The sequence below is a fragment of the Schistocerca piceifrons genome, chromosome 7, assembly GCF_021461385.2.
Source record: "Schistocerca piceifrons isolate TAMUIC-IGC-003096 chromosome 7, iqSchPice1.1, whole genome shotgun sequence".
In the NCBI taxonomy this organism is placed as follows: domain Eukaryota; kingdom Metazoa; phylum Arthropoda; class Insecta; order Orthoptera; family Acrididae; genus Schistocerca; species Schistocerca piceifrons.
The window spans coordinates 273,810,314-273,837,784 of NC_060144.1; the positions used below are offsets into that span (position 1 = coordinate 273,810,314).

At 41.8% G+C, this 27,471-nt stretch overlaps 1 protein-coding gene across 1 annotated transcript in view; it reads right to left on the reverse strand.

Annotated features, from left to right (window-relative positions):
* Window positions 1-27,471, reverse strand: part of LOC124805125 (WD repeat-containing protein 81) — a 303,608-nt gene that overhangs the window by 58,816 nt on the left and 217,321 nt on the right. Inside the window, exons 19-20 of the mRNA XM_047265582.1 lie at window positions 21,632-21,921; window positions 8,121-8,280 (exon numbers count right to left, since the gene is read on the reverse strand). Coding sequence (XP_047121538.1) covers window positions 8,121-8,280; window positions 21,632-21,921 — 450 coding nt within the window. The remainder of the gene's footprint in view (window positions 1-8,120; window positions 8,281-21,631; window positions 21,922-27,471) is intronic.

Below are 27,471 nucleotides of genomic sequence, written 5' to 3' on the forward strand. Positions count from 1 at the left end.
ATGGCACGGCAGAGGTGGGGAGGAGAGGGGGGAGAAGCAGAAAAGGAGTGAAATAAAAAGACTGGGTGTGGTGGTGGAATGACGGCAATGTAGTGCTGGAATGGGAACAGGGATGGGGCTGCATGGATGAGGACAGTTAATAGCGAAGGTTGAGACCCGGAGGGTTACAGGAATGTAGGATGTATTGTAGGGAAAGTTCCCACCTGCGCAATTCAGAAAAGCTGGTGTTGATGGGAAGGATCCATATGGCACAGACTGTGAAGCAGTCACTGAAACGAAGATATCATGTTTGGCAGCATGTTCAGCAACAGGGTGGTCCACTTGTTTCTTGGCCACAGTTTGTCAGTGGCCATTCACGCGGACAGACAGCTTGTTGGTTGTCATGCCTACGTAGTATGCAGCACAGTGGTTAAAGCTTAGCTTGTAGACCACATGACTCATTTTACAGGTGGCCCTGCCTTTTTGATGGGGTAGATGATGTTAGTGACCAGACTGGAGTAGGGGGTGGTAGGAGGATGTATGGAACAGGTCTTGCACCTAGGTCTATTACAGGGATATGAGCCATGAGGTAAGGGACTGGGAGCAGGGGTTGTGTAAGGATGAACAAGTATATTGTGTAGGTTTGGTGGATGGTGGAATATCACTGTGGGAGGTGTGGCAAGGATAGCGGGCAGGAAATTTCTCAATTCAGGGCATGACGAGAGGTAATCAAAACCCTGGTGGTGAATGTAATTCAGTTGCTCCAATCCTGGGTGGTACTGAGTTATGACGGGAATCTGAAGCCTTCACTGATCTTAATTATCACTCCAACCTTGTACAAAAACAAATCTCCCATGTCTTATCTTTCCAGTCTCCCACCACCTCACAAAGTCACACTGTCCTGTCACAGAGAAGCATTCCTCTTGTAACTCAGTACCATCCAGGACTGGAGTAACTGAATTACATTCTCCGCCTGGGTTTCGATTACCTCTTGTCATGCCCTGAAATGAGAAATGTCCTGCCCACTATCCTTCCCACTCGTCCTGCAGTGGTATTCCATCGTCCACCAAACCTACACAATATTCTCATCCATCCTTACACAACCCCTCCTCCCAATCCCATACCTCATGGCTCACATCCCTGTAATAGACCTAGTTGCAAGACCTGTCCCATACATCCACCCACCACCACCTACTCCAGTCCGGTCACTAACATCACCTATCCCATCAAAGGCAGGGCCACCTGTGAAACCATTCATGTGGTCTGTAAGCTAAGCTGCAACCACTGTGCTGCATTCTATGTAGGCATGACAACCAACAAGCAGTTTGTCCACATGAATGGCCACCGACAAACTGTGGCCAAGAAACAAGTGGACTACCCTGTTGCTGAACACGCTGCCAAACATGATATCCTTCATTTCAATGACTGCTTCACAGCCTGTGCCGTATAGATCCTTCCACAACACCAGCTTTTCTGAATTGTGCAGGTGGGAACATTCCCTACAATACATCCTACATCCTCACAACCCTAATGGCCTCAACCTTTGTTATTCACTGTCCTCACCCATCCAGCCCCTTCCCTGTTCCCATTCCAGCACCACACCACTGTCATTCTATCACCACACCCAGTCCTTTTATATTTCTCTCCTTTTCTCCTTCCGCCCCCCCCCCCCCCCCCCCCCGGGCACCTCTCCCTTGCCATACATCTAACCTGCAGCACTTCACTGTCTGTCACCCCTCACCATAATATTCCTCCCTCTCCCCACCCCAGCCTCCACCTTACTCCCACCCAGTCACACTCCCATCATGCACTGGTGCTGCTGCTTGCAGTGTGGTTTCAGTCGCCTGAGACTACAGTCATGTGTATGAGTTGCGTTTGTGTGAGTGTGTGTGTGTGCGCGTTTGTGTGTCTATTATTGACGAAGGCCTTAATGGCTAAAGCTATAATTGTGAGAGTCTTTTTGTTGTGCATACCTGCAACTCAGCACCTCCACTATATGGTGAGTAGCAACTTTCCTTCTCATAATATTGTTACACTCCATCCTGGATCTACCAGTGTTTGATTTTTATGCAATGGGCAATATTAAACATAGTACATAGTTAAAATTACAATATTAAAGTATTACAATTTATGTAGTTGAAGACTGTGGTTTAAGGAATAGGCAATTCTTTTATGTTTTACTTTTTGTAGCAGTATGTGTCATTGTGATGGTTTATGGGTGTGTGGCTGCTTGATACAATCATGTGAAGCATATCCCCATTTTTATGCTTCACATGATGCTATCAACCTACCACATACCCACAAACCGCCACAATGGCACATACTGATACTCAAACTTAAAACATAACATAATTTCCTATTCCTTACCCCTGAAACTTCAAGAATATATTTTGTATTACTTTAATATAGCGTATTTAACCATGTACTATGTTTAATACTGCCCATTGCATGAAAATGTTATTTACCCCCCATGAACCATGGACCTTGCCGTTGGTGGGGAGGCTTGTGTGCCTCAACGATACAGATAGCCGTACCATAGGTGCAACCACATCGGAGGGGTATCTGTTGAGAGGCCAGACAAACGTGTGGTTCCTGAAGAGGGGCAGCAGCCTTTTCAGTAGTTGCAGGGGCAACAGTCCGGATGATTGACTGATCTGGCCTTGTAACACTAACCAAAACGGCCTTGCTGTTGTGGTACTGCGAACGGCTGCAAGCAAGGGGAAACTACAGCCGTTATTTTTCACGAGGGCATACAGCTTTACTGTATGATTAAATGATGATGGCGTCCTCTTGGGTAAAATATTCCGGAGGTAAAATAGTCCCCCATTTGGATCTCCGGCGGGGACTACTCAAGAGGACGTCGTTATCAGGAGAAAGAAAACTGGCGTTCTATGGATCGGAGCGTGGAATGTCAGATCCCTTAATAGGGCAGGTAGGTTAGAAAATTTAAAAAGGGAAACAGATAGGTTAAAGTTAGATATAGTGGGAATCAGTGAAGTTCGGTGGCAGGAGGAACAAGACTTTTGGTCAGGTGAATACAGGGTTATAAATACAAAATCAAATAGGGGTAATGCAGGAGTAGCTTTAATAATGAATAAAAAAATAGGAGTTCGGGTAAGCTACTACAAACAACATAGTGAACGCATCATTGTGGCCAAGATAGACATGAAGCCCACACCTACTACAGTAGTACAAGTTTATGTGCCAACTAGCTCTGCAGATGATGAAGAAATTGATGAAATGTATGATGAGATAAAAGAAATTATTCAGGTAGTGAAGGGAGACGAAAATTTAATAGTCATGGGTGATTGGAATTCAAATCTATTGGTTATGAACTGTAGATTAAAACTGAAGAAACTGCAAAAAGGTGGGAATTTAAGGAGATGGGACCTAGATAAACTGGCAGAACCAGAGGTTGTAGAGAGTTTCAGAGAGAGCATTAGGGAATGGTTGACAGGAATGGGGGAAAAAATACAGTATAAGAAGAATGGGTAGCTTTGAGGGATGAAATAGTGAAGGCAGCAGAGGATCAAGTAGGTAAAAAGACGAGGGCTAGTAGAAACCCTTGGGTAACAGAAGAGATACTGAAATTAATTGATGAAAGGAGAAAATACGAAAATGTACTAAATGAAGCAGGCAAAAAGGAATACAAACGTCTCAAAAATAAGATTGACACGAAGTGCAAAATGGCTAAGCAAGGATGGCTAGAGGACAAATGTAAGGATGTAGAGGCTTATCTCATGAGGGGTAAGACAGATACTGCCTACAGGAAAATTAAAGAGACCTTTGGGAAAAAGAGAACCACTTGCATGAATATCAAGAGCTCAGATGGAAATGCAGTTCTAAGCAAAGAAGGGAAAGCAGAAAGGTGGAAGGAGTATATAGAGGGTCTATACAGGGGCGATGTTCTTGAGGACAATATTATGGAAATGGAAGAGGATGAAGAAGATGAAATGGGAGATACAATACTGCGTGAAGAGTTTGACAGAGCACTGAAAGACCTGAGTCGAAACAAGGCCCCGGGAGTAGACAACATTCCATTAGAGCTACTGATAGCCTTGGGAGAGCCAGTCCTGACAAAACTCTACCATCTGGTGAGCAAGATGTATGAGACAGGTGAAATTCCCTCAGACTTCAAGAAGAATATAATAATTCCAATCCCAAAGAAAGCAAGTGTTGACAGATGTGAAAATTACCGAACTATCAATTTGATAAGTCACAGCTGCAAAATACTAACGCGAATTCTTTACAGACGAATGAAAAACTGGTAGAAACCGACATCGGGGAAGATCAGTTTGGATTCCGTAGAAATGTAGGAACACGTGAGGCCAACACTGACCCAACGACTTATCTTAGATGCTAGATTAAGGAAAGGCAAACCTAGGTTTCTAGCATTTGTAGACTTAGAGAAAGCTTTTGACAATGTTGACTGGAATACTCGCTTTCAAATTCTGAAGGTGGCAGGGGTAAAATACAGGGAGCAAAAGGCTATTTACAATTTGTACAGAAAGCAGATGGCAGTTATAAGAGTCGAGGGACATGAAAGGGGAGCAGTGGTTGGGAAGGGAGTGAGACAGGGTTGTAGCCTCTCCTCGATGCTATTCAATCTGTACATTGAGCAAGCAGTAAAAAAAAAAAAAAAAAAAAAAAAAAAAAAAAAAAAAAAAAAAAAAAAAAAAAAAAAAAAATAAAATAAATAAATAAATAAATATTCGGAGTACGTATTAAAATCCATGGAGAAGAAATAAAAACTTTGAGGTTTGCTGATGACATTGTAATTCTGTCAGAGACAGCAAAGGACTTGGAAGAGCAGTTGAACAGAATGGATGGTGTCTTGAAGGGAGGATATAAGATGAACATCAACAAAAGCAAAACGAGGATAATGGAATGTAGTCGAATTAAGTCGGGTGATGTTGAGAGTATTAGATTAGGAAATGAGACACTTAAAGTAGTAAAGCAGTTTTGCTATTTGGGGAGCAAAATAACTGATGATGGCTGAAGTAGAGAGGATATAAAATGTAGACTGGCTACGGAAAGGAAAGTGTTTCTGAAGAAGAGAAATTTGTTAACATCGAGTATAGATTGAAGTGTCAGGAAGTCGTTTCTGAAAATATTTGTATGGAGTGTAGCCCTGTATGGAAGTGAAACATGGACGATAAATAGTTTGGACAAGAAGAGAATAGAAGCTTTGGAAATGTGGTGCTACAGAAGAATGCTGACGATTAGATGGGTAGATCACATAACTAATGAGGAGGTATTGAATAGGATTGGGGAGAAGTTTGTGGCACAACATGACAAAAAGAAGGGACCGGTTGGTAGGACATGTTCTGAGGCATCAAGGGATCACAAATTTAGCACTGGAGGGCAGCATGGAGGGTAAAAATCGTAGAGGGAGACCAAGAGATGAAGACACTAAGCAGATTCAGAAGGATGTAGGTTGCAGTAGGTACTGGGAGATGAAGAAGCTTGCACAGGATAGAGTAGCATGGAGAGCTGCATCAAACCAGTCTCATGACTGAAGAACACAACAACAACAACAACAACAACAACAACAACAACATACTTTAATATTGCGTATTTAACCATGTACTATGTTTAATACTGCCCATTGCATAAAAATTTTATTTACAATGTAAAACATGCTTGTTGCTCAACTTATGTTACTAGTATTCACTCAATCAAACAATGGAAAATCCAGGACAGAATGCAACAATATTAGTGATGGAAAATTGCCACTCACCATATAGCGGATATGCTGAGTTGCGATAGGAACAACAAAAAGATGCACACAATTATAGCTTTCGGCCATTAAGGTCTTTGTCAGCAATAGATGCACATACACACACGCACACACACTCATGCAAACGCAACTTGCACACACGTCTGCAGTCTCGGACAACTGAAACCACACTGCGAGCAATAGCACCAGTGCGTGATGGGAGCGGTGACTGGATGGCAGTAAGGAGCAGGGATTGTGTAAGGATGGACGAGTATACTGTGTAGGTTCAGTGGACATCAGAATACCACTGCAGGAGGTGTGTGAAGGATAGTGGGCAGGACACTTCCCATTTCAGGGCATGACGAGAAGTAATTTAACTCTTGTGGAGAATGTAATTCAGTTGCTCCAGTCCTGGATGGTAGTGAGTTATGAGGGGAATGCTCCTCTGTGGCTGGACTGTGGGACTTTGGGAGGTGGTGGAGACTGGAAAGATAAGGCACGGGAGATTTGTTTTTGTACAAGGTTTGGAGCATAATTACAGTCAGTGAAGGCTTCAGTGAGACTATTGGTATAGTTTGAAACAGACTGCTCGTCACTGCAGATGCAATGAGCATGGGTGGCTAGACTGTACAGAAGGGACTTCTTGGTATGGAATGAGTGGCAGCTATCGAAGTGGAGGCATTGCGGGTAGTTAGTAGGTCTGAAATGAATGGAGGTACTGCAAGTTGTGTTTGCGTGTGTGTGTGTGTGTGTGTGTGTGTGTGTGTGTGTGTGTGTGCGTGTGTGTGTAATGCTGACAAAGGCCTTAATGGCCAAAAGCTGTAATTGTGTGAATCTTTTTGTTGTGCCTACCGCAACTCAACATCTCTCATCTCTGCTATATGGTGAGTGGCAACTTTCCTCTCTCAAACAAAGACATGACATCGCGAACTATGGCATCAGAACCATATAACCTGTAACATTGTACAGTTATGTATTTGAATTATTGTGTGTGCAACTGTCCATTGCTTAAAGTTTAGTTTACAAAGTTAAAAACCATGTTTGTTGCACAACATAAATGAAGAGTAGTCAGTTTAGTAGAATATTGTGTAGCTTAATTATTTATTTTGCTTAACACTGCTCACTGTGTAAAGTGTAACTTCAACATTAAGAAACAAGTTTGATGCACAACACTGTATGTAAGTGATTGTATCTTTGCCTATATTGTTTGGTTACCTAAGGGCCAGTGTCCCTTCAAGACACTAGTCAGCTGTTTCCTGAAGATGGTTTAATAAGCCAAAAACTAGTTCAAAATAAACAAAAATCAATAGAACAAAAACATTGTACTTGTTATTCAACCTTAAAAATCAAATTTTTTTAAATAAATAAATTCTGAAGATTCAAAATAGGTTTGCTCTGTGTGCTAGATTTGAAATTTGCTCTTTGTGGACATAAGTTGTTGTAACTGAACTTGTTAAGATTGTCACATGAGACAGTTTAGTTCAAAGTTTTAACAGGCCATTACTAATTCCATTATGAACACTTATGTTTTGGTTTCAATCAGGTAATGACCCATCACAAATTCTCAGCCCAACACATGTTCATCAAATAGAATAAAAGATTTCATTCTGGTGAAGTTCTTCTTTTAGACTGTTTGTATGACTTACATGCTGAGCTTGGGCTTAAGTACAATGTTCTGGATTGTCATCTCAAAAACTTTGTGTTATAATCTTCCTTTTGAATTTCTATAATCAGACACATCTATGAATGTATGCATAAAGTTATCCTCTTACTTAATGATAAAAGAGATTCTGGCAGCGATATTCAAATACTCCATACTGTCTTTATCTAATGCATGTCAGAGTGCAGTCAATTCTGGTTAAAAAGAGAAACTTTGACACCAAGGAAAATTTTCTGACCCCAACACAATAAATGATATACTATTATTCCTAGTAACTTTCAGTATGATCATTATTTCTTATGCACTTAAAATGAGAATTACTATACAAATTATTTAGTTACTTCTATACTATATCTGTGGCATAGGTACAGCAGCAGAGAGTAATTCATAATAATTACAAGTTCAGAAATTTAAAACAAATACCAACACTTACTGAATCATTCGAAGAGTGTTCAGAAATCATTCAATTAAATACAAAGATTTGAAACTCAGTCAGAGGCACACAGAGTAAAAAAGTATCCAACACTAAACTTTCAGAATGAGTGGTTAACAAAAAGGAACAGGTAACGAAGATATATACAACATGTGTAAGGATATTTTGACACACTGAAGGAATCTTAAAAAGAGTCTAACAGTCTGTTAAGATCATTATTACTAGAAACCAATTCTTTGGATATAAACCCTTTAGTTGTTAAATACTTCTACACTCAGTATTACCCACATCAAATAGTTGTCTTCAGATGTGCTACGCAAATTAATTACCTGGTGTCTGGTTTGCTCCAGCAACTGCTCTCCATCTGAAGAAATAGCTGGAGGGGGAGAGTATGAATCTGTAAAATCATTCTCCTTCACTCTGTTGAGCAGATTCCCACGCATTTCAGCTCCAATAGATATGTCAGGGCCCTCACTGTCATTGTCAGACCTGCATCAATTAAAATTGTCACTAAAGCTACACAGACATAATCGCATTTTATAAAACAGTGAAAAACGCACAGTAAAACGTTAAAGCAACCACATGATGATTCGCCTTTAATACAGCCCAACTTTTGACTTTTTCTATAACAGTATTATACTTTGTGAAAGGTTTATTAAGACAGAGAGAGTTTTATCATGACAAATAATGTGCTACTCTCCTGTTTGGGGCTTCGCAGAATTTATATTTATAGTTACAAACACCTAAAATTGTATGTTTGGAGATAGTATATTTTAACATGATCACAGCTTTTGAGGTTTCATAAGAAAAGGAACACATGTCTTGCATCATTCTTTTTTTTTAAATCACGCTGATGACACTTCCTGCTCATAGGTAAATAAGTTTGAGGTGACTGTCAGTCCAAATTTTGCCAAACTGTAATCATGCAACAGATGCGGCATTGTTAGCAGTAGAGTAAATGCATGACACATAGGCTTCTGCAAGCAAGTGTTACTTTACTAAAAAGAGAGCAACTAAGCTGAGAAAAGAGGTGGAGTTCATAACTAGGCAGAAAAGCAAAAGCATCAAGTACGATATCAGTTCTCTGTTAACTACAGTTCATCACAAGAGATGTGTGGTAAACATTAAAATAATCAGAAATACACTAGGTAAGGAATCAAATGTGAAATTGATGAAAATAAAATAAAGAATATATTGACTAAGGCATAAAAAGATCATTATTCCTAAGTATAACAGGATTTGACTAATATTCTACAAATTGAAACCTCCTGACAGACTGAAAGGTAGAAAGTACAGAATAAAAGTAGGACTCACCAAATTCATGACACTCCTTACTCAGTGGTGGAGGGACAGAGCTTTGAAAAATAAGCATTAAATTTCAGACACTTGGTTAGGGAAGAAAGGATGACAGCAAGTAATAGAATGTTAGGGTATCATACCACCTTTTTCCAATTTCTTCAGTTTTAATCTACAGTTCATAACCAATAGATTGTGGTCAGAGTCCACATCTGCCCCTGAAAATGTCTTACAATTTAAAACCTGGTTCCTAAATCTCTGTCTTACCATTATATAATCTATCTGAAACCTGTCAGTATCTCCAGGGTTCTTCCATGTATACAACCTTCTTTCATGATTCTTGAACCAAGTGTTAGCTATGATTACGTTATGCTCTGTGCAAAATTCTACCAGGCGGCTTCCTCTTCCATTTCTTAGCCCGAATCCATATTCACCTACTACGTTTCCTTCTCTTCCTTTTCCTACTGTTGAATTCCAATCACCCATGACTATTAAATTTTTGTCTCCCTTCACTACCTGAATAATTTCTTTTATCTCATCATACATTTCATCAATTTCTTCATCATCTGCAGAGCTAGTTGGCTTATAAACTTGTACTACTGTAGTAGGCGTGGGCTTTGTGTCTATCTTGGCCACAATGATGCGTTCACTATGCTGTTTGTAATAGCTTACCCGCACTCCTATTTTACTATTCATTATTAAAGCTACTCCTGCATTACCCCTATTTGATTTTGTATTTATAACCCTGTATTCACCTGACCAAAAGTCTTGTTCCTCCGGCCACCGAACTTCACTGATTCCCACTATATCTAACTTTAACCTATCTGTTTCCCTTTTTAAATTTTCTAACCTGCTCGATTAAGGGATCTGACATTCCACACTCCGATCCATAGAACGCCAGTTTTCTTTCTCCTGATAACAACTTCCTTCTGAGTAGTCCCTGCCCGGAGATCTGAATGGGGGACTATTTTACCTCCAGAATATTTTACCCAAGAGGACGCCATCATCATTTAACCATACAGTAAAGCTGCATGCCCTCAGGAAAAATTATGGCTGTAGTTTCCCATTGCTTTCAGCTGTTCGCAATACCAGCACAGCAAGGCCATTTTGGTTTACAAGGCCAGATCAGTCAATCATCGTTTACAAGGCCAGATCAGTCAATCATCCAGACTGTTGCCCCTGCAACTACTGAAAAGGCTGCTGCCCCTTGTCCTTAATAGTATATAACATTGAAGGTGGAGTTTCAAAGGTAGATGCGTGCAAGTTGTCTTTCTTTATATGTGGCTGCAGGTGATATTAGTGTAAGAGCATGGCTTACGAAAAGTGATGATAGTTCCACACGGTCAAATAAGCTATACAGTGAGTGTGGTTTTGGTGTGCTTGTAGACCTGGTTAAACATCATGAAAATATGCAGTATTTATCAATAAGTATATATCTATCAAAGTAGTTGGATGACAAGATATTACAGAAGTTCAAAACTACAAGATAGTTCTCACTGAAATCCATTTCATTTTACTCTGCATTTTTTGTACTACCTAGTCTGAATTATTATTAGGTTTCTTTTGACCTTTTTGGGCCATGAGTGACTTGTTCAGTAAGTCTTCTTTCTTGCAAATACTACTTCATTCTCCCAGGGTTCTTAACCCTCTCTGTTTTGTTGATCTAATTTTGATTCTGATACCACTCCATCCACGATCTTTCACTGTTTTCCTGTGGCTGGACCAGTTTGCACTGTTGCGGACTTTTCTTCTATCCTAATTGCTTTCCAATCATCTCTGACTTCTTCCTCTTTTGTTCTCCAATACCCATGTTGTGCCCCACATATTCTTGGTCAATACACTATACAGCCTCATGATGTGTCTGGAAAATCTCAATCTCCTCTTTCACATCATGCTTGCAAGTGGTTCTACACTCAAAAATAACACCTGCATTGATTTTTGTATTAAAACTTCATCATGTTTTTTTTTCTTTTTTTCCCCCGCAGACATCTCTCCAAATCTTTTGTTCCTCCTCCTCCACTGAGTACATGCTCTTTTGCTCAAAGTAGACACTGTGTCTTTGGCTGTCATTACTCCCCTGGGTACTGTTTATGCATTGAGATGGCTTCACCACCTTCCTCTAACAGGAAGTTGAGTGCAGTGTATGGCTGGTGCCTTATGACTCACCACATACGCCACACAACATTGCTCAGTGGGCTGGCACTCTGCAGATGCCTGTAGCTGAAGCAGCTCTGCTGCACTGTGATATCTGCTGCAGTAAAGAGGGCACTAGTACCACCAGACACATCTGGCGTTACCTTGCATCCATGAAGCCACATAATACCACTGGTTTCTAGTATCCATACACAAGATGGTCATTATAGGACCACTGCCTGCTGCAGCTCCGGAAATATGAATTCTGAAACCAAATTAGAAACTGACCATGAATCCAAGCAATACCAATGAGTTTCTCATATTGCACACCAAAACTACGCCAGTGCAGCCACCAATGTGAACAATCCTGACCTTGCAGAGTACCCTATGGTGACAGATTGTGTGTCATAGGCGGTTGCTGTCTTTCTTGGCATAATCCACTGAAGTGTCACTTCGCCATAAGATGATGGGTACGAAACTAATTGAAACATTGCGACTAGACAATACCACCACTCGGCTGATAACCCGAGAAGAATTCATCACTTGTGTGCTTTCTCTCACACCTTTGTGGAACTGTATTTAAAGCATAACAGTTCCCCTCACAGATCAGGATGATCGCATATTTTCCTTTCATTGAGAATCTATTTTCTGTTGTTCATGTTTTCGTGTTTGCTTTGTTGTAAAATAAACTCCCACTGTTCAATGCTATCTGGACATCATCTTGCTTCCTGTGCACACCATCCCACAATGGGATACTTTAGTAGTAGTCTTAGTTGTAGGCCAGGCAGCATTTATGAATATCAGCACAGAATGTTGCAATTTGATATGCCTCAATAGGTTTTCTTTACAGCACTTCATAGTTTCTGCAGTATTTGAAATCTGTCTGTTATGTTGTTGTTCATCTGTAGCTTACCTTTTATTTTATCCCCCAGATACCTGAATCTGTGTACACTCCCAACTATTTCACTGTCAATCACCCCCCCCCCCCCCCCCCACCAGTTTCTGTATTCATCACCTTAGCATTATTGTGCATTATCTCACTGTCAGCTTTCACAGCAGTTTCATCAAGATTTTTCAGTATCATTTTTGAACCATCACCATTCTTATGAATTAATGAAGAAGATGCAAAAACGTAATTGGAAAATTTTAGTGGAATCTAACATGAAGATCAGTCTGTGTAAGCTTCAAGGAATTTCTAACACTCAAGCAGACTCTGTTTGGGAACATTTTTCTGCACAAGTGACTTTTTATTTGGTGCCACACCCATCCCTCCTTTTCCCTTGTATATTTTCACCTGGGTTAGTTTTTACTACTAATTGCATTACATGCCGTATCAAAATCTTGCACTTGGGTGCACCCAGTTGGATGCTACTAATTGTGATATTTTGTATAGAAATAGTATAGTTGTGGTATCACAGGTGCCCCTCTTAGCTTAGCACCCCAAGCAACGGCTTGCATCACCTTAAACCAGCCCTGTTCTCATGGCAATTATATTTTGAGTGCTAGTGTGCATTTCTTACTCTACTACTAATGAGTAAATACATAACAAATTCATGTGTGGATCTTTTTTACACTCAGGTTGAACGTCTACAGAATGTGCGAATTAACAATCAGTGCATTTTTTTTTTCAGTCTTTAGATCTTGTTCTCCAACTCCACCTGTGACGTTAATTTCATAAGTACTCGTTAGGATGTCCAAGAAAGAAACTGCAACTAATTACTTGGTCATACAAAAACTTTAAGGGCATCAGCATATCTGAATGCAAAGCAGAGTCACAAAAGATAGCTTGGGAGATGACCTCCTTTCCCTTTCAGACAGTTACTTTGTTTTACTCCTGAATATCACATTGACTACAAGCAGAACAAAAACAGAGTCAGTAACTCTGTGAGAAACGCTACGCTCAGGCATAGCTATACATTAATAAGAGACACAGGCTAGACGTTCTATGTGAAAACATGCAAAGCAAACACTGCAGCTGATCCCACTGTCTCAACTGAGAAACTAACTTTATTGGCAAACATCGTTCAACAATAAAGGAAGCAATGAGTTATACACTGCGTGTACCAGTTCTCTTAGGACTGCTTGTGTGAAATTCCAAATTGGAATGCTATCACTTGGCAGCATCAGTATTATAACCCTTGAAGTTTCAACAACAGCTGTGTACAAGGTCACTGCAGTGGGAGTCCTGGCTGCGAATATAACAGTATGCATCTGACTCTCATTGGAAAATGGAGGTGAAGCAGTGAGGCAACATCAAGTTTCTTGTTAAGTTTTGTGTTTGTGATTAAAAATTCTTAGAATATGGCTGAATAACAAGAGGCAGTTTCCTGGTGGCTTCTCCAAACCACCACCCCCAGTTCACAAAGTGAAGATCGTGTGTGAATTTTTGGCCAGCAAACAGATTGCAGTCCTTGATCACCTGCCATATTTGGCCCCACTCGACTTCTGATTGTTCCTCAAATTGAAGCTGGCAATGAAAGGACACCATTATGATGCAGTTAAGGACATAGAACAAAACTGTACTGCAGTACTAAATGTTGTTCTTGTTGTTGTTGTTGTTGTTGTCTTCAGTCCAGAGACTGGTTTGATGCAGCTCTCCATTCTACTCTATCCTGTGCAAGATACATCATCTCTGAGTAATGACTGCACCCTACATCCTTCTGAATCTGTTTAGTGCATTCATGCCTTGGTCTCCCTACATGATTTTTACCCTCCGTGCTTCCCTCCAATATTAAATTGATGAGCCCTTGATGCCTCAGAATGTGTCCTACCAACTGATCCCTTCTTCTAGTCAGGTTGCCCACAAATTCCTCTTCTCCCTAATCCTATTTAATACCTTCTCATTAGTTACTTGATCTACCCACCTAATCTTCAGCATTCTTCTGTAGTACCACATTTGAAAAGCTTCTCTTCTTCTCTAAACTATTTATTGTCCATGTTTCACTTCCATACATGGCTGCACTCCTTCCTGACACTTAAATCTATACTCGACGTTAACAGATTTCTCTTCTTCAGAAACACTTTCCTTGCCATTGCCAGTCTACATTTTATATCCTCTCTACTTTGACCATCCTCAGTTATTTTACTTCCCAAACAGCAAAACTCATCTACTGCTTTAAGTGTCTCATTTCCTAATCTAATTCCCTCACCATCACCTGATTTAACTCGACTACATTCTATTATTCTCGTTTTGCTTTTGTTGATGTACATCTTATATCCTCCTTTCAAGACACTGTCCATTCCGTACAATTGCTCATCCAGGTCCTTCACTGTCTCTGACAAAAGTACAATGTCATCAGCAAAACTGAGAGTTTTTATTTCTTCTCCATGGATTTTAAATCCTACTCCAAATTTTTCTTTTGTTTCCTTTACTGCTTGCCCATATACACAGATTGAATAAAACTGGAGAGAGGCTACAACACTGTCCCACTCCATTCTCAACCACTGCTTCCCTTTAATGCCCCTCGATTCTTATTACTGCAATCTGGTTTCTGTACAAATTGTAAATAGCCTTTCACTTCCTGTATTTGACCCCCTGCCACCTTCAGAATTTGAAAGATAGTATTCCAGTCAACATTGTCAAAAGATTTCTCTAAGTCTACAACTGCTAAAAATGTAGGTTGCCTTTCCTTAATCTATCTTCTAAGGTAAGTCATAGGGTCAGTACTGCCTCACGTGTTCCAACATTTTTACTGAATCCAAACTGATCTTCCCCAAGGTCGGCTTCTCCCAGTTTTTCCATTTGTCTGTAAGAATTCTTGTTAATATTTTGCAGTCGTGACCTATTAAACTGATAGTTTGGTAATTTTCACACCTGTCAACACTTGCTTTCTATTGGATTGGAATTATTATAGTCTTCTTGAAGTCTGAGGGTATTTTGCCTGTCTCATACATCTTGCTCACCATGGGGTAAAGTTTTGTCAGGGTTGGCTCTCCAAAAGCTATCAGTAGTTCTAATGGAATGTTGTCTACTCCCGGGCCTCATTTTGACTTAGGTCTATCAGCACTCAGTCAAGCTCTTCACACAGTATCATACCTCCCATTTCATCTTCATCTACGTCCTCTTCCATTTCTTTAATATTGCCCTCATGTAGATCACCCTTGTACCTTTCTGCCTTCCCTTCTTTGCTTAGAACTGGTTTTCCATCTGAGCTCTTGATATTTATACAGGTGGTTCTCTTTTCTCAAAAGATCTCTTTAATTTACCTGTAAGCAGTATCTATCTTACTCCTAGTGATAAATGCCTCTAAATTCTTACATTTGTCCTCTAACCATCCCTGTTTAGCCATTTTGCACTTCCTGTCAATCTCATTTTTGAGACATTTGTATTCCTTTTGCCTGATTCACTTAATGAATTTTTACATTTTCTCATTTCATCAGTTAAATTCAATATCTCTTCTGTTACCCAAGGTTTTCTACTAGCCCCCGTCTTTTTACCTACTTGATCCTCTGCTGCCTTCGCTACTTCATCTCTCAAAGCTACCCATTCTTCTTCTACCGTATTTCTTTCCCTTGTTCTTGTCAATTGATCCCTAATTCTCTCTCTGAAACACTCTACAACCTCTGGTTCTTTCAGTTTATCAAGGTCCCAACTCCTTAAATTCCCACCTTTTTGCAGTTTCTTCAGTTTTAATTTACAGTTCATAACCAACAAATTGTGGTCAGAATCCACATCTGCCCATGGAAATGTCTCACAATTTAAAACCTGGTTCCTAAATCTCTATCTTACAATTATATAATCTACCTGAAACCTTCCAGTGACTCCAGGTCTCTTCCATGTACACAGCCCCATCTTTCATGATTCTTAAATCAAGTGTTAGCTATGATTAAGTTATGCTCTGTGCAAAATTCTACCAGGTGGCTTCCCCTTTCATTCCTTACCCCCATTCCATATTCACCTACTACTTCTCCTTCTCTTCCTTTACCTACTACCGAATTCCAGTCCCTCATGACTATTTAATTTTCATCTCCCTTCACTATCTCAATAATTTCTTTTATCTCATCATACATTTCTTCAGTCTCTTCATCATCTGCGGAGCTAGCTGTCATGTAAACTTGTACTACTGTGGTAGCGTGGGCTTCATATCTATCTTGGCTACAAAAATGCGTTCACTATGCTGTTCATAGTAGCTTACCTGCACTCCTATTTTTTTTATCCATTATTATACCTACTCCTTCATTACCCCTACTTGATTTTGTATTTGTAATCCTTCATTCACCTGACCAGAAGTCTTGTTTCTCCTGCCACTGAGCTTAACTAATTCCCACTATGTCTAGTTTTAACCTATCCACATCCCTTTTTAAATTTTTGAACCTACCTGCCCGATTAAGGGATCTGATATTTCATGCTACGATCCATAGAATGCCAGTTTTGTTTCTCCTGATAATGATGTTCTCCTTAGTAGTCCCTGCCCGGAGATCCGAATGGGGGACTATTTTATCCAGTACTAAATACACTTCCAAAAAAAGGACTACAGTGACTGCTTAAAAATGTTTTTAAAATGCTTTCGTGAACACTTTTTATAGTCACAGTTCTAATGGAACTGGGACACACTGTGTAGATCAGTGCACAGAGTAATTGACAGTGCTAATGAAAAATTCTGTCTTGAGCATGTTACTGACAATACTATCAAAAGTTCATTATGTGCACATCGGCATCTGTTGGACATGCACTTTCCGTATCTGCTTTTGCACCAAAAGACAATGTAGCTAACTTGCTTAAAGAATTTCCAGAACTATTTTCAGAAGGCATGGGAAAAGCTAATAACTTTGTAGCACATGTTACATTGAAAGATAATGCACAGGCTAAGTTTATCCGGGCCCGTACCATTCCAGTTGCTTTAAGAGACAAAGTAGCCAATGAATTGAAAGAATTGCAAGATAATGGTGTAATTGCTCCTATTCAAGCTAGTCAGTGGGCAAGTCCTTTAGTTTTGTTGCCTAAGCCTTCTGGTAGCATTCACATCCGTATTGAATTCAAGTCTGCAGTCAACCCACAGACAGCAGTTGGCACCTATCCGTTACCTTGCCCTGAGGAACTCATGGACATGCTTGGTGCAGGAAGTTACTTTTCTAAGATAGATTTGTGTGTTGCCTACTTGTAAATTCCATTGGATGAAGAACCACAGAAAGTGTTTGTTATAAGTACACACTTAGGCCTGTTCAAGTATTTACATTTGCCTTTTGGCAGTGCTTCCGCACCTGCCATTTTTCAATGTTACTTGGCTCAGCAGACCGCAAAAGTGCCATTTTGCTCAAGCTTCCTTGACAATATTGTTGTCTCAGGTCATACACCAGAGGAGCATACTGCCAATCTGCATACTCTTTTTTGAGTGTTGTCAGAAGCAGGACTCAAGTGCTGCCTCAAAACGCGTGTCTTTTTTCAAAACAAACTACAGTACTTAGGTCACATGATAAACAGTGAAGGTGTGCATCCTCTCCAATCTCATTTTCTTGCAATCTGTGATCTGACTGTTCCTCAAGATGTATCTGAACTGCTGTCAGCACTAGGCAAGATAACATACATCATTTGGTTCATACCAAATGCCACTCAGATCAATGCTCCATTGCATCACTTGCATCGCAAAAACTATTTTTTGTGTGGACTATTGACTGTCAAGATGCATTTCGTAAACTCAAAAATGCTTTGCTTAGTGACATGTTTTGTGCATTTTGACCCTGCCAAGCTGGTTGATTTGCAAGTCGACATTTCTTCCTACTGAATCGGTGCTGTGCTTTCACACAGAATTGGTGCACAAGACAGACCTATTGCTTTTGCCTCAAAGTTGTTAATTCAAACTCAGTGTAATTACTCTCAAGTTGTAAAAGAAGCTCTCATTATTGTGTACATTGTGACAAAATTCCAGCACTATTTGTATGGTTGCAAGTTTTATTTAGTGACAGAGCACAAGCCTTTGCAGTCTTTGTTTCATCTGTCAAAGATGGTTCCCACAAGCACTGCTCAAAATTTGCAATGTTGGGCTTTGTTGCTCTTGCAGTATCAGTATGAAATTGTGTAGACATACCACACAGAATGGCAATGCAGACGCTCTAGCTCAACCTTCCGATTGGCCCCGACTCTGATTTTGATGCATCTGCTGCATCTTGTTGCCAAATTGATGCACAGGACTCAGATTTGCTGCAATCTTTTCCCTTGCACTACAGAAAAATTGCACAGGCCACAGAAGCAGACCTTGATCTCAAGATTTTCTTGTCTTACATTTGCATGTGTTGGCCTTGTTGATTGAACAGTATCCAGAACTCAGTTGTGCGCTGATATTTTGCACTTCAGCATAACCTTACAATTCAACAGGGTGTGATTCTAGTTCAAAATGACAGTGGACAATCACATGTGCTTATTTCCAAAGTTTTGCAAAAGAATGTGTTGTGATTGCTCCACCAGGGATATTGGGAAATAGTTCGCACCAAACAGTTAGTGCACTGGCACTCTACTTGGCAGGGCATGAATGTCCATACTGATTACATGACATCACAGAGTCTTGCATGCGTAAAAAACCAATCTGATCCACCACAGATATTCTCAGCTTGACGTAAGACTCAGTCGCCATGGCAACTAGTGCAGACTGACTTTTCAGGACCACTCTGGAACACTCATTGCCTCATGTGGTAGACTCTTTTAGCAAGTTACCTTTTGCGGTGCCTATGGCTTCAACCACATCACATAGCACCATTCAAGCGTTTTGCATAGAAGGTTTGCCAGAAATACTTGTGTCAAACAATGGACCACAGTTCACTTCATGTGATTTTGAACAGTTTCATGAATGAAATGGTATTCCTCATCTAACAAGTGCTCCGTTTCACCCCCAGTCCAACGGAGAAGCAGAATGCTTCATACACAGTTTCAAGCAACAGATGGCCAAGATTCACACCACTTACACATGGGAATAGGCACTGCAACTCATTCTCACCTCCTATTGCTTCCACCCATGAGACGTACCATCACTGGTGGAACTTCTGCACGGCTGCCAACATCTGATGCTGTTCCACTTGCTACATCCACCGCAGCATCCGGCGCTGCCAATGGCCTGCAAGTATCGCTTTGCGCCACATGATCTTGTTCTTTCCAGGGCTTATGTCAACTGTGGGCACTGGAAAAGAGGCATGTTCCAGGAGCGCACTGGCTCTTTTATGTACTTTATTGAAGGTCCTGATGGTTGGCAGTGCCACCACCATAACCAAATTCATGCATGTCATTTGCCCCATGATTCTGCTGCTTTTCTTTCCTCAGATTCACAGCCTCATGGGACCACATGTCCTTTGCCACCAGGGACCCCAGGAGGAACAGATGGACAATGCACCCTCATCCCCGCTCACAGACCCAATGGACCTGGACCGACCATTTCCATCGCCGTCACCGCCCCAGGTCATGCCCTCAGGCCTGGACATGTGCCCTGGCAGCAATTTTCCAGAGGAGATTCCTGTTGCCTCGCAAGCCAGATGATGGGGTATGGTCGGGAGTACGTTGTCCTCCACAGTCACGGCTTCCAGCTCATCTCAACGTCCACAGTCCTGACTCCCTCCCCGTTGTTATTCGCATCTTCCCTGCACAACAACGGTGCAGCATTTCAAGAGGGGGGGGGGAGGGGGGGAGGAACATGCTGTCACCACCACACCGATCAGTAAAGATGTAGCACAAAGATTGATAGTAGATGCTGGTTCAAGATCATCTATCAGGAGAGAGGCCAAAGACAGATTGCAAGCAATGTGCTGTCAACCCCTTCTAGACCGCAATTATTTAGATCACTGCCTCTGACCTGAGGGCTGCAGTCTCAGTCACTAACTGAGTCGGTCTAGCTTACTATCTCAGTCTCAGTCACCAGTGAAGTCACTCCGTCACTAGCTCAGTCACTGACACACCAACTCGCACTCCAGTTTGGTGACTGTCATTCATCACATAGTGGGACTTGTAATTCACCAGCAGTGAGGTTGACATGAACTATTCTGGAGGAGCTTGTACCACAACACATGGACGCTGTAAAGTTAGGTAGCAGCTATCCGTTTAAGTAGATAAAGAACCATGTTAATACATGTGTGCAGTTGTTTCATAGAAAGAGGATAGTGGCCCTCAAACAACATCCTCTCCCTTGATTCCTATGGTACAAGATACTAGCATGCCAACAAGGACACAACAACAACAATAAACATCAAAAATCATGAAATATATGACTAAGAAAAGTAGAATATGGGGAAATAATAAAACTGTGATTCCACTTTAACTGTATTGATGAATTTTTATTTCCCCCCAACTAGTCTAGGCCTTAAACCAAACCTAGCCATGAGAAAACTAATAAGTTACAACACAGTACAATTACGATGCAACCATGGTTATCATTTTCACAGTATATAGTTGCTGCAGAATGCAGTATGAGCACTATATATGTACAACTAATTACTAATGGCAAAACAGTATGGAAAGCAAGAATTTGTTGAGAAGTTTGGACTCTGTGTACATACAAGAAAGAAAATATATTTTGTTTATATAGTGACTGACAGAACTTTTGTATTATTTGTGATGGTTGAGACTGTTGATGATAGCTGATGGTGTGCCAAATCATTCACCAACACACTTACTTTGTTTGACAATTCCAGTGGTATATGTATACTGGAACATGGTGCTCAACATACTATAGGTCAGAGTACGTCATCTTACTGATTGAAGCACAGCCAAAGGACAGAGACACTCTGTCACCACAATTTTCAAGTATGATGAAGAAGGTAAATCAATCTGAGCTAAGGGATCCTGGTCAGGAAGTGACCAAGCCACAAGCTATAATTGAAAATCGTTCTGATACCTCTTGCACTGGACCTCTTCTTCTGCTACCTCTTCGATTTTCACATTTTGGGAGGAGGGAGTATGGACCAAAATAAGAAAAAATTGTCTAGTACACATAAACTCTAAAATGCCAACCTAGCTATGGGCAATTGTTCAGTAGAAGAAATGTACTTCATACTAGCAAATACGAACAATTATTTACAGCTCTTGAGTTATGCACTTTACAGGCCACGTTGACTGCACTTCTTTTGCCTAGTTTTGGTCAGTTATACTTCCTACTAAAATTTGAAAAGCAAAGAGCTTGCAGAAGGAGAAATTCATTGTCAGCTTTTCATTTACTACTTTTGACTCTGTCATTTCCTGACCAGAGTTCCTCACCTCAGATTAATACATTTACTCTTCTCCATCAACCCTGAAAATCCGTATCATCATCAGAGAATCGCCCTATATACCAGCAAAATATACTTACATATGTGAAAAAATTCAGACAATAAACTTCTTTAGAAAGTTTACAAATAGGAATATCTACAAATTAAAAATGAAGAAATCAAAATGAATACTGATTTTTAATTTTGTGTGGGTCAATAAGTGAAATTGCAAGAACATTCAATAAAATACCTTGTAGCAGCTTCTTTTGTAGATGAATTCACAGACTGGGCACCCTGTAATGAATCATCGAGTGCACAGCGCATGAAGGCTTTGTCGAAGGCAAGAAAAAATCTCTGCAGTAGAGGTACTGCTAGATGGCGTCGAGACATCTCTTGACCGATCCTCAATGCAACAACATAAATGGCATCAGCAAATTTCCGAGCAACAGCTGAACGTGCTGCTGCACCAGATGGAAATACTGTGCGTGTTGTTGATAAAAGTCTGACAACAGGGTTTAGCACAGATTTCAAAATAACATCCTGGAAAAAAAAGCATGTGAATTTTAGTAATCTCTTAGGCTAGTTTTTCAGATTAGTTAGTTAGATTGTTACTTATTATTATTATTATTATTATTCATAATTGTGAGACAAATGTAACAAGCTAAAGAAATATCCTCAGTTGTTTAAGAAGAAAACTGCAAGCATGCTACACTCTGGACCATTCACAGGCATCATCAAATGGGAGAGTAGGCGAGGAATGGTATATTATGAGGTTGCCATTGTAATTGGAAGACCATCACTTTGGCAGGAAGCAAAGAAATTAGATGTGGATTATGACACCTCAGTTACAAAACTTCTACTTATTAAGATGCATAAATGGAACTGTGGGCAACTACCACACACTTTGAAGTTCTGGAATGGTCATACTACATATAATAAACTATACTGCACCAGTGTAATGTCCTGGCAGTTTGTTGTGTGAAATGTTCATATTTACTTGTGCATGAAATCTCATTGCTTCCAGCACGGTTTAAAGGGAGCAGACACAAGGCAGTATTGTTGCTTTGTCAGCAGTGGTCACCCTTTTCCTGGCTTGTATGCTGCCTTCAGATAGTTTGTGGAAGTTTCTACACCATATCAATAATTATCTTTATGCTTGTACCTCAGAATATAGCAAGGGGTTGAAACTTAGTTGCAATAAATGCACAGAAACTAATTTGGGGGGGGGGGGCGAGGGTGTGAGGGGGAAAGAGGGGGGAGAAAGTGGGGAGGGAGGGGTGACGGAGGGGGGGAGAGAGGGGGCGGGGTGCTGGAGAGGGGGAAGGGTAAGGAGAGGGGGAAGGGTAAGGAGAGGGGACAGGGTAGGGGAGGGAGAGGGGGGAGAGGGGAAGGGGGGAGAGGGGGAGGGGGGAGGGAGAAGGGGGAGGGGGAGGGAGAGACGGGGAGGGTGAGGGAGAGAGGGGGAGGGTGAGGGAGAGAGGGGGAGGGTGAGGGAGAGAGGGGGAGGGTGAGGGTGAGGGAGAGAGGGGGAGGGTGAGGGAGAGAGGGGGAGGGTGAGGGTGAGGGAGAGAGGGGGAGGGTGAGGGAGAGAGGGGGAGGGTGAGGGAGAGAGGGGGAGGGGGAGTGAGAGAGGGGGAGGGGGAGATGGGAGGGGTAAGGGGAGATGGGAGGGGCTGGGGGAGGGAGAGAGGGGAGGGAGAGCGGGAGGGGGAGATGGGAGGGGTAGGGGGAGATGGGAGGGGCTGGGGGGAGGGAGAGAGGGGAGGGGGAGCGGGAGGGGGAGGGGAGGGAGAGATGGGAGGGGTTGGGGGAGGGAGAGAGGGGAGGGAGATCGGGAGGGGGAGGGAGAGGGGGAGGGAGAGACAGGGAGGGGGAGGGAGAGGGGGAGGGAGAGACAGGGAGGGGGAGGGAGAGGGGGAGAAAGGGAGGGGGAGGGAGAGGGGGAGAAAGGGAGGGGGAGGGAGAGAGGGGGAGGGAGAGATGGGAGGGGTTGGGGGAGGGAGAGTGGGAGGGGGAGAGAGATGGGAGGGGAAGGGGAGGGGGATGGAGAGGGGAGGGAGAGGGGGAGGGAGAGGGGGAGGGAGAGGGGGAGGGAGAGGGGGAGGGAGAGGGGGAGGGAGAGATATTTTTTGAAAAAATGGTAAAGCTCCATGACATTGTCTTCATACCTCTCCTACGTCAATCACAAAAGCAGAGAAAAATGTGTAACTAACTATATTCATAAAACAGTACCCATGATTAGAACAGGAAAGAGCGCAAATGATACAATTTCTTGTCATTAAACAAAACACACTATTTGGTACCTTTCTGAGTACTGTAGTTACAGACACAAAAAGTATTTTATTCAGAGAAACAAATAATATCTGAAAGAAATCAATGTTGTTCAACCAACACTACTAAGGCTGTTGTTTATTCCTGTTAGATGATGCATTTATATGAGAACAAGCACAAACATACATAAATACTAAAATAACATATTTGTAAGAGGAAGAAAGAAAGCTAAAATCATTTTAAACTGTTACATGTAAAAATAGATGATGCTCTGAGATCAAAGAAAGTAACTACAGAGAATAACACTATTTGTACAAAAGGGTTCAAAGGAAGGATGATCAGAGATGGAGCAAGTGCTCATAAAAGACAAGAATGGGGAAGGAATTTGATTCAGTTCTTTTCAGAAGAACCATGGAAAAACCTAAATCTGGATGGCCAGATGTCCTTCCGAATGCAACTCCAGCCTTTTAACTGTTGCTCCACTTAATTCCCCCCTTCCAAGCCCATCTCAACCATTGATGAAATTTAAGGGTACAGGATACTTATAAATGATGGAAAAATAGAAATTATTTGATGAATTTATTCAATTCTATAGTCTTTCCTGATTACACTGATATATACATTATAGGGTTTCAAATGAAAAATGGAAAAATGACCTATATAAACCTAATTTTAAAGTTACAGTCATGTATGCCACCATGCCCCCTTTACCCTTTATTTAGATTACATTAGATTCAGTTATCTTTTCACAGACACAAGAAACGAGATGATTCTCATGGGGGTGGAACTTGTCAGAAAGTATAACATAAAACATTTGACTATCATACTTACTACCCTGATCATTTGTCAGGAGATAGTCAAAACAGGTTAATACAATGCAGTAAACTGGAACAGCTAATATTTACAGAAGTAACACAGTGTCAGAATGAAACACTGTTATGCACTATTAATAAATTCATCATACACAAAATACCCAATCTTGACTGTTGTGAACAAGTGTTGTCAAAACTGAAACCTAACAGATATTTTTACTTAAGCTGGCTTAACAGTTTCTGTTAAGATATTCATCTGTGGAGTAGAAGGAGTTGCCTATCAAAAAGTCTTTCAAACTCTGTTTAAACTGTACTTTATCTGACACCAAGTTTTTGATGGTTGCTGGCAGTTTATTGAAAATGTGCGTTCCTGAATATTGGACCCCTTTTTGGACCAAACAAAGTGATTTTAGATCTTTATGAAGATTGTTCTTATTCCTAGTATTGATAGTATGTATTGAGCTATTGGTTTGAAATAGAGATGTATTACTCGCAACAAATTTCATTAAGGAATAAATATACTGAGAAGCAATGGTTAGAAAACAAATTTCCTTGAACAGGTTTCTACAAGAAGTTCATTAATTTACACGACAAATGATTCTTATCACACGCTTTCACACCCTAAAAACTTTTGCTCAGTTTGACGAGTAGCCCCCGAATATGATCCCATACGACATAACAGAATGAAAGTAAGCAAAGTATGCAAGTTTTTTTTTTATATTTATATCTCCTACATCTGACATCATTCTCACAGCAAATACAGACTTTTTTAGGCACTTAAGCAATTCTGTGGTATGCCCTTCTCAACTGAATTTATTATCGAGTTGTAATCCCAGAAATTTAGCACTGTCAACCTCTTCGATCTGCATGTCTTCATATGTTATTGTTATAACTTCAAGTTGAACTAATATATTTCAAGGAAGACGCGATACATGAAAGTCACAGATCAAGTAAACAGAGTAAGACGTGTGTACACTTTAACAGTCAAATCATAACTGAGTCCAAGTCGAGCAGCTGCTGGCTGGCTGGCCGCGAGTCACAACACTTTGAATTTTTTGCACAGGTCTTGATGGGGATGGCCTGTAGATTGCTAATGTCCATAGGTGTTGTTTGACTGGCCGTAAAGTCTCGAGGAGGAGGCTTCCCGTACGGATGGAAGTGTCCCTGATGATAACAGGTCGAGATGACAGGAGACGTGGGGGTCGAATCTGCTGGGGCCTCATGCACCAATCTGCCCACTGCAGCAAGTCCAGTTGTTATAACAGGAGACATGGGCGATGTGTCCGCATCTGTAGGAGAAGGAGGCGAGTAGAGTTGCTCCGACAGATGATGGTCATCTGGTTCCTGCATGGGCACATCTGGTGGCGTCAGCTCTTGTGCTGGCACCGATATGATGGTGAGAGGACTGCGTTGTGAGTAATGAGAGATTCCAGTATCCCGAACATCAGGTAGAGCCGAAGGTGGTGTAGTGGCATCCTGAACAGGCGTTGCCAGCACACAAGGCCGAAGCTGGTCCGAATGACACACTGCAACACCCGTGTCCATCTGGATTTCATACAGGCATCGGCCACGGTGTCGTAAGATGAGGCCAGGACTCCATTTTGGCTGCCTGCCATATCCCCGTACCCATACAAGGTCGTCGGCGATGAACCGGCCAAGCGAAGGCACCCGCGGCCGTGAGGTGGAAGGCCGCAGAAGATGAAGTAGCGTGCGGGGCTGTCGGCCATGTAAGAGCTCAGCCGGGATGTGGTCGCCCCTGGGGGTGAAACGGTAAGTAGCCAGAAATTGGAGAAGCGCATCATCAGCAGAAGAAGAAGTCAGGAGTTTCCTTATCTGAGCCTTAAATGTGCGGACCAGTCGTTCAGCCTCACTGTTTGACTGTGGATGGAACAGAGGGGCCATGACATACACAACACTGTGATGGGCACAAAAATCCGCAAAATCGGAACAGGCCAATTGCGGGCCATTATCAGTAACGAGTAGAGGGAAGGCCTTCCAAAGAGAAAATGCGAGCTAGAGAATTGGTGGTTGCCGTGGTGGTAGGCGACGTGCAATGGACAATGAAAGGAAAGTTAGAGTAGGCGTCAATAACGAGAAGCGAATAAGTACCTAAAACAGGTCCCGCGAAGTCAGCATGAATACGCTCCCAGGGCTTCTCAGGCGAAGGCCACGGTGACAAAGAGGACTTCGGGGTGGCGGCCTGTGACGCACAAGGGCCGCAGGCAGCGAACATGTGTGCGATTTCAGAGTCGATGCCGGGCTAGTACACATGACAGTGCGATAGAGATTTTGTGCGAGACACACCCCAGTGCCCTTGGTGAAGGAGGCACAAGACCGAAGCACGCAAAGAAGCAGGTACCACAACACATGGCGAAGTATTTTCGGTGGAAAGGGGGATAACACCATCCCTAGCCGTGAGGTGGTAACACAAAGTGTAGTAGTTCCGCAACGGATCAGAAGTCTTAGCAGATGGATGATCTGGCCAACCCTTCTGAATACAGCATAAAACCCGGGAGAGGGTAGGGTCAGAACCCGTAGCAGCCGCCAACTGGTCCCCGGTGATGGGGAACCCGTCCACAACCTGTTGCTCAGCAACATCCAGGTGGAAACACGAAAGTTCGTCCCTATCGAATGCCAGATCAGGACCCATGGGAAGGCGAGACAGTGCATCAGCATTCGCATGTTGAGCTGTCGGCCGGAAATGAATCTCATAATTGAAATGAGACAAGTAAAGAGCCCAACGCTGGAGGCGGTGTGCAGTCTTGTCGGGAAGTGATGTTGATGGATGAAACAAGGAAACAAGTGGTTTGTGATACATAACAAGATGAAATTTGGATCCATAGAGAACAACACCAAACTTACGAAGAGCACAAATAATGGCCAAAGCTTCTTTTTCAATTTGAGAATACTTTTGTTGGGCATCCGTGACTGTTTTGGAGGCATAAGCAATGGGTTGTTCAGAACCGCCAGAAAAATGGTGCACAAGGACTGCACCAACCCCATATTG